We start from the raw sequence: 12,498 nt of genomic DNA on the forward strand, positions 1-12,498 counted from the left end.
TATTTATAGCCGAAAGTAGGTTTCCAAGCAGGTACAGCCAGCTGTATAATATTCCTTTTCTACCAACTGTGGGCTACGCACGTGCCATGCTGGTGGTTGGTGGGTAGGCAGCGGCTGATAGTGACATGGCCGGCTGTGTACTATTCCTTTTCCACCAACTGCAGGCTATGTACGTGCCACGACAAGGGTTGGTGAGTAGGCAGCGGCTGATAGTGACATTTTGTACTAGAGCGTGCTCCTCGTCGTACTGTTGTCAGTGAGCTGTCACCCTGTGATTGGTTCATGGGCTGCTTTGGTCAGATCTTGTCTATTTTGTCCATACCTTGGCAGGTATAGTACAAAAGATCCTCCAGAAGCGTACGGACTGGCTCATTTGGGTGGGAGTATTCCCGCCTTGCTCATTCCTTCTTAAGGTGACATTACTGAATTATTGAGAGTTAGTGCCTTGTGCGTGTATCCTTGCTATTAGTGCGGGTAGCCTTCCCTGATGGCTTGTATCCGCAGCTGCGGGAACATGCGGGGTACTTCACCATTGGGAGGCTTTTCCTGCGGGAACAGCTGGCGTACTGCGCGTAAGGTCTTCATCTCTCTGAGCATGGTGGCTCCTGCGGAACCATTTGGTCTTTGCGCAGACTTCCCTCTTCAAGGTGAGTCTTGCGGGTCCAACTGGGCCCTGCTGGGACCTACCTCTTCAAGCCCCCCCAGTCCAATGTTCTTCTCATGAATTGTTAATAAGTGAGGTGAACTTTTGGACTTAAGCAAAAGGTTTTGAAAAGTGTTTTTAGTTTTAAGGTTTTCCGTGGGGATTCTTCCCGCGGTTTTCCTAATGTCACGTGCAGAAATTCCTGACTTTTCTGCTTGATCTTTGGGTATGATGCAGGTAGGTGTGTAACCTCCTCGCAACTCAGGAGCGTTGAGTTTCACTTGTGTAGATTCTCCACGAGGTTTTGGTAGTTTTAGACATAGTGATCAATTATGTTAAACAACCAATTCCATCTTGGAGCTTCAAACAATCTAGTTGTCAACGTTCCCGGTATGCGGGGATGTTATTTCCCTTTCCACAAGCATGGCCTAGAAGATCCTTCTTGGTTTCAATTCCCTGCAAGTGCTAAGTATGTGAAGGGTTTCGCCTTGACACTGTACCCACACTCGTCTTATAGTTACTTGATTTCCAAGGTATTCTTGGCTTCAATTCCCTGCAGGTGTTAAGTATGTGAAGGGTTTCGCCTTGACACTGTACCCGCACTTGTCTTACGGTTTGTTGGTTACCAAGGTATTCTTGGCTTCAATTCCCTGCAGGTGCTAAGTATGTGAAGGGTTTCGCCTTGACACTGTACCCGCACTTGTCTTACGGTTTCTTGGTTACCAAGGTAAGGGGGTATATTCCCTCTTATTTATGAATCTTTGAATCTTTTTGAAATTCGAAGAGTTGGTGAAAGGATAAGAACAGTCCAAACTGTTGAAGGGACGTTAGCGTCGTCCGACAGTTTCTTCTGACAGTTTCAGGATGTGCAGGCAGTTATGGCGACGTGACAGTATATGGTCATTCCAAACATTTTTTCAGGCGCGTGGGCGCGAGTTTTCGGGCGCGTGTGCGCGAATTTTACGGCACGCGTCCTGTCGACAGCTGTTGCCAGCTTGCTTTCCACGTGTCGTTGTCTCATTGTGCCTGTGCTTTTCCCTCTCCCCCGCATTAAATTCATCGCATTCATTGCGATGGGTATATAAAGGGGGAAGATGATGCATCTCAACTTACACCTTCACTTCACTCTTCTTCTAAACGATTTCTGGCAAATACTCTAACTTTTCCGCCGAGCATTCTCCTGAAATCGTTCTCTTTCATACCTCCAAAATGTCTTCTACTCATGATCCTGAGGTTATGCCGAAGAGTCCGACGTATACCCTGAGAACCCGATGTCCGCGTCTGACAAGGACGATAAGAGTACTGCTGGCGAGTGCCAGTGTGCTCTTTCTGTCGATCTATACAGCTATATCGTCAAGAAGTTCATGCTCGATCCTTACGGGCCTGAGTTTCCGGAGCCTCACCAGACGGTGTACGATGCCCCCAAGGGTAAGATAGGGGTTTATGCCTCATCCTTCCTATATGGGAATCTCAGATTCCCATTAACGAAGTTCGTATACCGCGTTCTGGAGAACACGGTGTACATTTGACGGAGGTGCACCCGATGGCGATTGCAAAGGTTCGCCACTTTGAATGGGTGTGCCGCATTCTGGGCGTTGAGCCCCGCGTCGACCGCCTGATGACCTTCTATTCCTGGAGGTGCATCAAGGGCTGGTATACCTTGGTCACTCGGATCAAGGGTTTGAAGATCTGTGCTACCGAGCGCAGTCTTCGGTCTTGGAAGCGGGAGTTTTTCTATATCTCCGCTCGCGTCGTCCCCATAGCGATGACGTTCAAGAACGGGAGAGCACTCCCCAACCTTCACGCCTCCAACTACCAGGAGACTGAATGGTTTACCAAGATCTCCCGGATCCAGACTCCGGTTTACCGCTTTGCGGAGTCTGGGATGGTGATGCTCGGGATGAGCCGGGTATGGAAGGATGCCGGTTCTGGGACGCCGCAGGTACCTATCATCCTTGAATACGGTTCGAATTCTATTCCCTACGGTATGCTCCATCTCTTTTTGCTGATTTAGGGTTTTTCTTCTAACTGTTTTTCTGTTTATTTTCAGAGGGAAACAACTTGCAATCTCTTCTGCAACCGCGTGAGAGCGGTGGTCCCGCTCGGCTGGGTACTCGTGCTCTTGATGAGAACGAGTTGCCCATCCTGGAGCAAACGGCGGATAGGTTCGTGGAGGTCTACCCGCCGGGACACGAGATTTTGAGCGCCACGCGGCCAGGTAAGGGATTCTTTAACCCTCGCCCTCTTCATGCTCAAACCTCTGCTGGAGTTTCCCTAATTTTATCATCTTCTGATGAGGGATCCGCAGATGGGCCTTTTTCGTGAGGAAGAAGAAAGCTGCCGGTGTGAAGGGCAAGGCGAAGGTCGCCTCCACCGCCGATCAGGGAAATCGGTCCGACTCGGAGACCGAAAGCGAGGATGCAGTGGGGAACCCTGGTGATGGTGAGACCACTGTTCCGGAGGTTGAGACAGCTGTCACCTCCGGGCAGCCCAGTACGACGACGGTGACCGGCGTGAAGAGGCCGGCTCCATCGGGTTCGTCCCCGCCTGTCAGAACCTTCAAGCTCAAGAAAACTCGTAAGTATAAATTAATCTTACCCGCAATTCTTTGCGCCATTGTTTTTAATATTTTGTCTTCATGCTGGCATGGATGCAACCGCATTCCAGAGTGGAGCGGGAAGGAGCATCTCTGGACCCATGACGGTAGGTTTGGTCAATCTACCCGAGGCGATGACCCAGGCGGCTGCACCTGTTTGCAGTGTTGGTTCAGTTGCTCATCCCGTTGAGGCAACTGTTCCAATTGTGACGTCATCTCCGCCGGCTGTCAGTGCCATCTTTACTGCATCCTTCACTGAGCCGGCGGTGATTTTTTCTGCGGGCTCCTCCGCAGCGGCGGCCTCGGTTGTGAGTTCACCTCCAGTGAGTTCACCTCCGATGGTCTCTACCGCGGCGGCTTCAACCGTGCCTCCGACACCGGCGACTACCTAGTCCCCGGCCGGTTCATCAGGTATGTTCAGGGTTGGGGCTTCTAGCCAATCTCTGCCTCCTTCCCATCTGCCTGACCTCTTGGATGGATATCCCTTAGGTTCGGGTGATGGGTTTGGCGGCTACCGGCCTGTTGTCGACCCTACAGGTGCGTAGGGTTATTTTGGCCTATTATCTTTTTTTTATTTTTTTTATCATTTTTTCCTAACCGCTTTTTGTTTTTGCAGTTTCGGATTCCAATGAGGTGTATGTTCCACGATGGAACATCCGCCGGGGAACAACCCTTCGAACGGCTGTGGACTGCGTCGAGTGGGCACGTCACGCAGCCCCAAGTGGTGCGTTGGGGGAAGCCATGTCTAGCTACCAGGAGGGTAGGTTGACGAATGAGCTTCGGATTCTCCTTGCCCGGATGCAGCCGCGCGTCGAGTTGCTTTGTCGTGAAAACGACAAGTTAAAGGCGGCGCGTAGCCAGGAAGTGGCTCAGGCGCGGGCTATCCGGGAGGAGAACAGGAGACTTGCCGCCATTGCTGCGGAGAACGAAAAGGCCTTCAAGGCTGTCGAGGTTGAAGTTCAGGCCCGGCTCGAGGCCCGTTCCAAGGCTACCCAAGCTGTTAACGAAAAACTTAGGTTGGCTAAGGAAACTGCGCGGAACGCGACCGAGAGGGCCACCAGAGCTGAAGCCATTGCTGAGCCTTTGCGCGCTGAGAATGAGGGGCTTAAAGCCAAACTAGAGAGGCTTCAGCAGGCTCATGATGCTTTGGCTTTAGAAGATGCCAAAAAGCTCCAAGAGATCTTGGACCAGAGGGGTATGCTTGACCACACTGAGCGTAAGCTGAAGGGCGTTGAAGAGGCTGCTGCTAAGGAAGTGTTGCTTGCCAACCTTAACAAAAATGAAGCCGAACGCGCCCGTGACCAAGCTCAAGCTGCCCTCCAGGAAGCTCTGATCACCAAGGAATGGCTTCTACGAGAAGCGTTGTCGCAGGTATGCGTAGCTTCATAATATCTTTACGCTTTTCTTTATACTTAGAAAAGTTTTTGATACATATATATATATTTTTTTGTAGGTTGTGCATCGGATCTTCACGAACACATCTTATGACGATGCCATGAGCGCATCCCTCAACGCTTCCCATGAGGATGGGGAAAAGGCTGGTTTCTTACTTGGTCTGGGGTTTGTTGAGAAGGGCATCCCGCCTTCCAACTTCCCTCTTTATGATGTGGACACTGAAGCTACTTACGACCAAGCAGTGAACCAGTATGCTGCCTTCCCGCATCCGGTGGTGGAGAAGGTGAACGAAATTGCTGCTGCTGATGATGGGCTAACTATTCTCAAGGCTATCCTTGAACCGCCACAGCCAACTGATGGTGCGGGTTCGAGTGGGTTTGGAGGGAGTGGTCCTGAAGTTTGAACCTTGAGATCCCTTCCCACCGTTAGGATAGATTTACATTACTGTAGGCGGGTAGATACCTGGCCATTCTTGTAATGTTTGAATTTTTTATGAAATATAAATGTTTGTGCGGATAGGACAGTCACTTTCACTTAATGACTTGCTTTATAAACGTTATATGACTTGATCATGCATATTATAGTTTAATTTGGCACTTGTTTTGCCTCATAAACAATATATGATTCGCTCGTGCATACTTTAGTTTAACTTAGCAATTTTCCAAGTGTTTTGGATAAGTTAACCTTTCGACGCGTGGTTGTCAATAGGTTAGTGTTCAGTTTCCTCTATCATGATTGTGCGGACAAGATCTTCACTAATAGTGCCCAGACTTAGCTTCTTTGAATTGAAGCGCGTGATGAAGTCTAGTAAAGACTCATCTTCCTCTCGGATGCAGTTGAGGATCGTCCATTGCTCTTCGGTATACTTTCTTTGTTGACTGAAGTGTTGGCTGAACTTTTGCTGGAAGTCTGCCCAATCGTAGATGTGGTGGACCGGTAGACGGTCGAACCACGCTCTGGCTGCCCCAACAAGCGTCATTTGGAACATGTAACACCACGTGGGTTCCCTCCAATTGCTGACGGTTGCCCCCGCTATGAATCTGTTCAAATGATCGTCTGGGTCAGATATACCATCATATGTGCCTATGTTGGACATTTGTTTGGCACTTTTCGGGGCAATTGCTTCCGCAATGTCCCTTGCAAATTTGGACGTTCCCGCATTTGCAACAGTTGGTCTGAAGGTTTTAGAGAAGTCACGTGGGTTTCCTCCCGCGTTTTTTGGTTTAAAGGTTTCTCCAAAATTTCTTCTGTGGAAACCTGCTTGTTTACGCTTCCCTTTCGCCCTATGGCGCGGGTTTGCGTCACTGTCAGATTCTTCCCAATCTTTATCATACTCGCACTCATTACTCATGTTAAGCTGTTGTCGAGTGCTTCCGAATTCGTCAGCCTGTTGGAGTGAACGTAAGCGTTCATCCAACTCAGCTTGGAATTCCTTCTGACGTGCTTCCGCCCACGCTTTAACTTGATCAAGTGTTTGGCGGGGGAGCCTCGTCTGTTGTCTCTCCAACTGGGTATCGGTGAATCCCAGGGGAGGATTATTTACTACACTTGCCCCCGCTTGGGTAACCGGGGTAGTGTTCGTAAATATTGTGTACTCGCCGGTGTTGCCCCCAGTAGCTGGGGTTGTGGTTACCGGAGTTTCTTGGTCACTCGTTGGCCTTGGCACCGGAGTAACCTTAACCATCTTTCCAGAGGTTTGAAAAAACTGAGAAAATTTGTTCTAGCTTTTATGCACGGATGGCGCCAATGAAGAAACACTAAGTGACCCCGGCAGATTACGGATAATCTTAGGGTTAAGTAGACGTTTCCCACGAGGGTTAGGTCCGGCAAAGATGGTTATTCTTCTGATGACCTGCAAAACAGACACCGTGAGCTCGTCACTGAGAGGGGGGGGGGGGTACCTCCTTGTGACCACCCTCCGGCGTGAGAATCAGACTAGATTGCTCTGAATATAAATGTATATTAAGAGAAATAGCTAGAGCAGATAAGATATGTGATGGTATAAGATAGTATATGATAATACCAGATGATCATACCGTTCCAAGGTGTTGGAGTATTTATAGCCGAAAGTAGGTTTCCAAGCAGGTACAGCCAGCTGTATAATATTCCTTTTCTACCAACTGTGGGCTACGCACGTGCCATGCTGGTGGTTGGTGGGTAGGCAGCGGCTGATAGTGACATGGCCGGCTGTGTACTATTCCTTTTCCACCAACTGCAGGCTATGCACGTGCCACGACAAGGGTTGGTGAGTAGGCAGCGGCTGATAGTGACATTTTGTACTAGAGCGTGCTCCTCGTCGTACTGTTGTCAGTGAGCTGTCACCCTGTGATTGGTTCATGGGCTGCTTTGGTCAGATCTTGTCTATTTTGTCCATACCTTGGCAGGTATAGTACAAAAGATCCTCCAGAAGCGTACGGACTGGCTCATTTGGGCGGGAGTATTCCCGCCTTGCTCATTCCTTTTTCAGGTGACATTACTGAATTATTGAGAGTTAGTGCCTTGTGCGTGTAGCCTTGCTATTAGTGCGGGTAGCCTTCCCTGATGTCTTGTATCCGCAGCTGCGGGAACAGGCGGGGTACTTCACCATTGGGAGGCTTTTCCTGCGGGAACAGCTGGCGTACTGCGCGTAAGGTCTTCATCTCTCTGAGCATGGTGGGTCCTGCGGAACCAGTTGGTCTTTGCGCAGACGTCCCTCTTCAAGGTGAGTCTTGCGGGTCCAACTGGGCCCTGCTAGGACCTACCTCTTCACACACGGATGATAATTATATCTGTGCTACTATCGATTGGTGGCCGAATGATAAGTGTAATTATGACCATTGCCCGTGGGGCTCCGCTTCGGCTTTAAATTTGGTAGGTATTCTAAACTTTTGATTTGAAATAAAATTGTAAACTGACATTTATGGTATCGTATTTTGATTGTTTTCAGGATTTATCGCATCCGATTCTTACCAAAGCGGTCCAAGGTTTGTTTTCTTGAGTTAAAAGTTTTGGTTTAGTCTAAACGGAAATGGGGTTGGGCCCGAAGGTGCGAACGCGTTTAGCTAAACATGTTTGGGTCGGTTTCTGGTTAAACTTGCAAACACGTGTAGCTAAACGGGTTCGAGTCGAACATGCAAACAGATTTAGCTAAACTGGTTCGTGTTGAACACGCAAGCATGTTTATCTAAAAGAGTTCGGGTCAGTTTAGGATCGAATGGGCCAACACGTTAATCTAAACCGGTGTGGAGTTTCTGGTTGAACTCACAAACACATGTAGCTAAATGCTAAATGTGTTTTATATAGCAACTTAAACTATTAGGGCATTTTTAATAATATGTCATAGTTTAAGCATAACTGGTTAAAAAAATAAAATAATGTATAAAATCAACATTTTAAAGTAGTAATATGTAAAAAAATTATTTTTTTTAGGGGGTAACGGGTCGCGTTGGTCTCAACCCACTAATACATGTGTCATGTTCGGGTTCATGCGTGTCAGACGATTTTCAAGTTCTTCTCGTGTTTGGGTTTGTATTAAATTTTCGGGTTCATATCGTGCTCGTATAAACTTTTCTGTGGTGTTTGTGTTCATCTAAAATTTTTTAGTTCATGTTAGGTTCAACCAGCGAGCACGACCCATTTAGCAGCCGTAATTAAAAATGCAAAAATTTCCCCGGTCATGCATTTTGATATTACTGAGTTTTGCTTATTGATGACTAAAAACAGCTTTTGAGCATATAAGAATACGCGTCGGAGGTTCTTTACAAGATCAAGTGGTGTATAATGCCGGGGATTACTCGGGCCCGTGCCATCCTTTTATAAAACTTAAATGGGGATTGTTTGGATTCTCCAAAGGTTGTCTTACTATGGATAGATGTGATGAATTAAATCAATTTTTTGCCAAAACAAGGTGAGATTTAAGTCTTTTTTAGCTTATCAGATAGATTATTTGTATATTAATATTTGTATGTTTATCAATGAATATGTTGATTTTGGGTTATGTTTATCATTTGTTTTACCTTAATAGGCTCGTTTAACTTACGACAGCTCGATTTATTACAAGCTCGAGCTTGGCTTGTGACTCACATTTTGGATAGATTGTACTTCTTTTGGCTCTAACCGAAAACTCAACCAATCTGAATTAAGGACGCGTCTAACCTAACTAAATTCAACCGGTTCTTTTGGTTTATTCGGTTTGGTTATCTGATTAAGCTAGTTATTATTTGGTTGAAAGCGAGATTTGTGGAACTGATAATCTAAGCGAAAACCAGATTTACAATTCAGTTTGGTTTTTTCTGGTTATATTACTGTTCGTTTTTTTTTTGCACACCCTTGTGGGTAGTTTTTTAAGCTCGGGCTCTGGCTAGGGTCATTTATTATTTTATATCCATTTTTATTTATTTTCATTATATTGATTATAATACTCATATGTAACATGATATATATTATTTAGTTACTCTTAGTTATATTTATACATAAGTTTAATCGTTATAAATAGATATTCAGTGTATTAAATAAAAGCTATATGCCTGTACATAAATAACACGCTTGTTTAGGCTCGCGAGCCAGCTCGTAATCGATAAGTGTCTATCTAATCTAACACATACTATCTCAAAATTATTGTATTTGTCTAAAATTTTTGTACAAAGAAAAAGTTGACCCATACAATTTTGCATTATTATAACTGAAATTCTGTTTTACAGATCACTCGTCACGTTTGGGTTAAATGCGCTCCGAGGTCGACACCAAATAAAGAAGGGAGTTTGGGGAGGAAACTGGAATTCCACAAATGCCCATGATTTTATAAAATATACCATTTCCAAAGGGTACCGAATACACTCATGGGAATTTGGTAATAATTATTTTTAAATCAAACCCATCAATATTATTCATATTTGTGATATGCGCGCGTTAATATTGTTCAAACCATTCATTGGCTGTAGGCAACGAGTTGAGTGGTGCGGGCATTGGGGCTATGGTCCATGCTGAGCAGTATGGGAGTGACTTAGTTGAACTTAGGGGTATAATTGACAATTTGTACTGGGATATCAAGCCAAAACCGTTGCTTGTGGCACCCGGTGGGTTTTATGATAAAGAGTGGTTTTCAAAGCTGCTTAAGGTTTCGGGTTCGCAAATTGTGGATGTGATGACACTTCATTTGTATAATTTGGGACCAGGTCTGTACTCCTTAAGGTTTCCATTGTACAAGTTATTTAGAGCTGAAAGATGAGTGTGTCGGCGGGGTTAAAATGAGTCAGATTTGATGGGTCAAAATGTCAAATCGGTCAATTTGGATAGGTTTGACTCGAAAACACTCTTTTGTCCGTTTTAATATATTAAAAATATTTATTGGTACAAAAACATTGTTTATTACATCAATTGTCTAAATCTCACTCATTTGTCCATTTTTATTTTTATATGTGTTTAGTGGGTTAATATCGTTAAGAAAACAAAGTTACTATAATAGTTGTCAAAATCTTTGACAGATTCCCTTTTAGTTGAATTTTTTTATTTGACCTGTTTGAGATAAAACACAATTTGCATCGTCTCAAATATGGGTGGCTATTCGTGACACAACCCGAAACATGACATAATATTAATAATCACATTTTTTGATGCCATTTTTAACTTGTTTAACAAAAAAGTTGCGTTTGGGTTGATGTGTAGTTGGTAAACCCGCTCACGAAAAATTTAACCCACCCGCCAACTTGTTTACCACTTGATTACAACTCATTTACGACCCACCAACCTGTTTGACTCGGGTCGTGTTTTGTGTTACACATTTTTTAATTGTTCGAATTGGTTTGATGTGTTTGTTTTCATCAATTCAAGTATCAAACCTAAAACCCGTCAACCTGACGTGATTGACACCTCCACACCTGTATTTTGTTTTACCCACGTGGGACCCACAAAATCCTGGTTAATTAGTCTTAACATCCTTCTTAACCGAAGTTTCTTTATTCAGGCATGGATCCAAATCTAATGAAAAAGATATTAGATCCACATTTCTTGAGCCGAGCATCCGTCACATTTAACAATTTCCAACAAACCTTAAAGACAAATGGTCCATGGGCTGCTTCTTGGATTGGGGAATCTGGTGGAGCATATAACAGTGGGGGTCTTCATGTCTCCGACACATTCGTCGATAGCTTCTGGTATTTTTTGTTTTTTCATTTTAAAGAAAAATAAAGTAGAGTAAAGGTAGTATTTTTCCCGTTCATGTTTATTTATAAAATGTTTACAGGTACTTGGATCAGCTTGCAATGGCCGCTAAGTACCACACTGAAGTATATTGCAGACAAAGTTTAATTGGTGGAAATTATGGTCTTCTCAACAGAACAACATTTATGCCTAACCCTGATTATTACAGGTATTCTGCTGATTTGATCTTTTTTAATTTTTATTTATTTATTTTTGTGCAAAATTAGTATTTTATTAGAAAACTAATGTAAAAATCGACTGTTTATTGCTTTGTGAAAATATGGCTATAAATTTCATGGAAAACTAAGCAATATGCAAAATAAAGTATTTTTTCGTCTATTTTTTTTTTACTTTTGCAAATACCTTTTTTAGAAACCTTTATTGCGCGTGACTAATTTGTTCAATGATTCTCATGCAGTGCACTTCTATGGCATCAGCTTATGGGCACTGGGGTTCTTTCAGTAGAAAGGATAAATGTGGGGCCACACTTACGCACTTATGCTCATTGTTCAAAAGGAAAAGTATGTTTTTTTATACTTATTTGATATAAATTGAGTATTAGTTAGTTATTGAAGGTGTAAACGTGTCGATACAGGCTGACACATAGGGGTGTGCACAGAACGAAATAACCGAACAAACCGACGTAATCGGATTGAATTAGCAAACCCAATAAAAAACAACGGGTTGGTTATATGTTTTTAGAAACCAGTTTTTGGCACGGTGAAAAAACAAAACTGAAAAAAGCGATTCCAAGTAAATTAGAAGAAAATTATAGATGCTGTAGCTCAAAAGTTTTAGTTTCAAATATATAATAACCAACTTGATTAACAAAAATATTTAGGCCAAAATTTTTTATTTTGGGCCATTTTTTTTTCGGCCCACAGTTTTCAAAGTCTAAAAGATAAAACCAGAAAAGCGGAAACCAAACTAAACTCATTTTGAAAACCAAAAGGCTGAAATCAGGACGGTTTTCGAAAATCCTGAAAACTGAATTCTCGATTTTTGGTTTGGTTTGAGTGTTTGACCCCAAAAGCGACCAATGCGCATTTACTAGTTCTATTTTTAAAGCTCGAGCTTGGCTTATTTGTTATTAGTTATAATCTAATTTATATGCATTTACTATCAATTTTGTATATATTTATAATTTTATTACATAATATATATTATTTAGTTATTTTTATCAGAATTTTATATATAATATTTGTTGTTATACAAATATATATATATTTAATATATTACAACCTGTAACTTGTTACATTTTCATATACGCAGTCGGGCATAACACTGCTTCTGATCAACTTAAGCAACCAAACCGAATTTAAGCTCAAAGTTCACAGCATCTTGAACCTGAATCCGAGTAAACCAAAAGACCAAAAACCGTCCTTCATTCATCGAATAAAGTCAACATTTTCATGGATTGGGTCGAAGTCAACAAACGAAGATCTCACACGTGAGGAGTACCATTTGACCCCGCAAGGTGGCAACTTAAGAGCCAAAACAATGCTTCTAAACGGATTCTCGTTACAACTTACACAAGCAGGAGATATCCCATTTTTGAAACCGAAAGCTGTGGATGTGAAGTCTCCGGTCAGCATTGCTCCGTTGACCATGAAGTTCATCAGGTTTCCGAACTTTGTTGCGCCTGGTTGTACATGACGCGTTAGGGTTTGTACCTTGCCTCGGTATT

The 12,498-nt window shown here is 43.6% G+C and overlaps 1 protein-coding gene across 1 annotated transcript; it reads left to right on the plus strand.

The window, feature by feature from the left end:
- The first annotated feature begins 1,716 nt into the window (after positions 1 to 1,716).
- LOC143535537 (heparanase-like protein 1) lies at positions 1,717 to 12,498 on the plus strand. The gene is made up of 10 exons (XM_077029761.1): positions 1,717 to 1,720; positions 7,321 to 7,484; positions 7,561 to 7,597; positions 8,337 to 8,520; positions 9,314 to 9,462; positions 9,554 to 9,787; positions 10,576 to 10,765; positions 10,855 to 10,980; positions 11,230 to 11,332; positions 12,084 to 12,498. Exons 1-10 carry the CDS (start codon positions 1,717 to 1,719, stop codon positions 12,465 to 12,467), a joined length of 1,575 nt encoding a protein of 524 aa, XP_076885876.1. The 3' UTR covers positions 12,468 to 12,498.

The sequence above is a fragment of the Bidens hawaiensis genome, unplaced genomic scaffold (genome assembly GCF_021521415.1).
Source record: "Bidens hawaiensis isolate Kalapana, Puna unplaced genomic scaffold, B.hawaiensis_p1.1 tig00010563_1, whole genome shotgun sequence".
Taxonomy (NCBI): Eukaryota; Viridiplantae; Streptophyta; class Magnoliopsida; order Asterales; family Asteraceae; genus Bidens; species Bidens hawaiensis.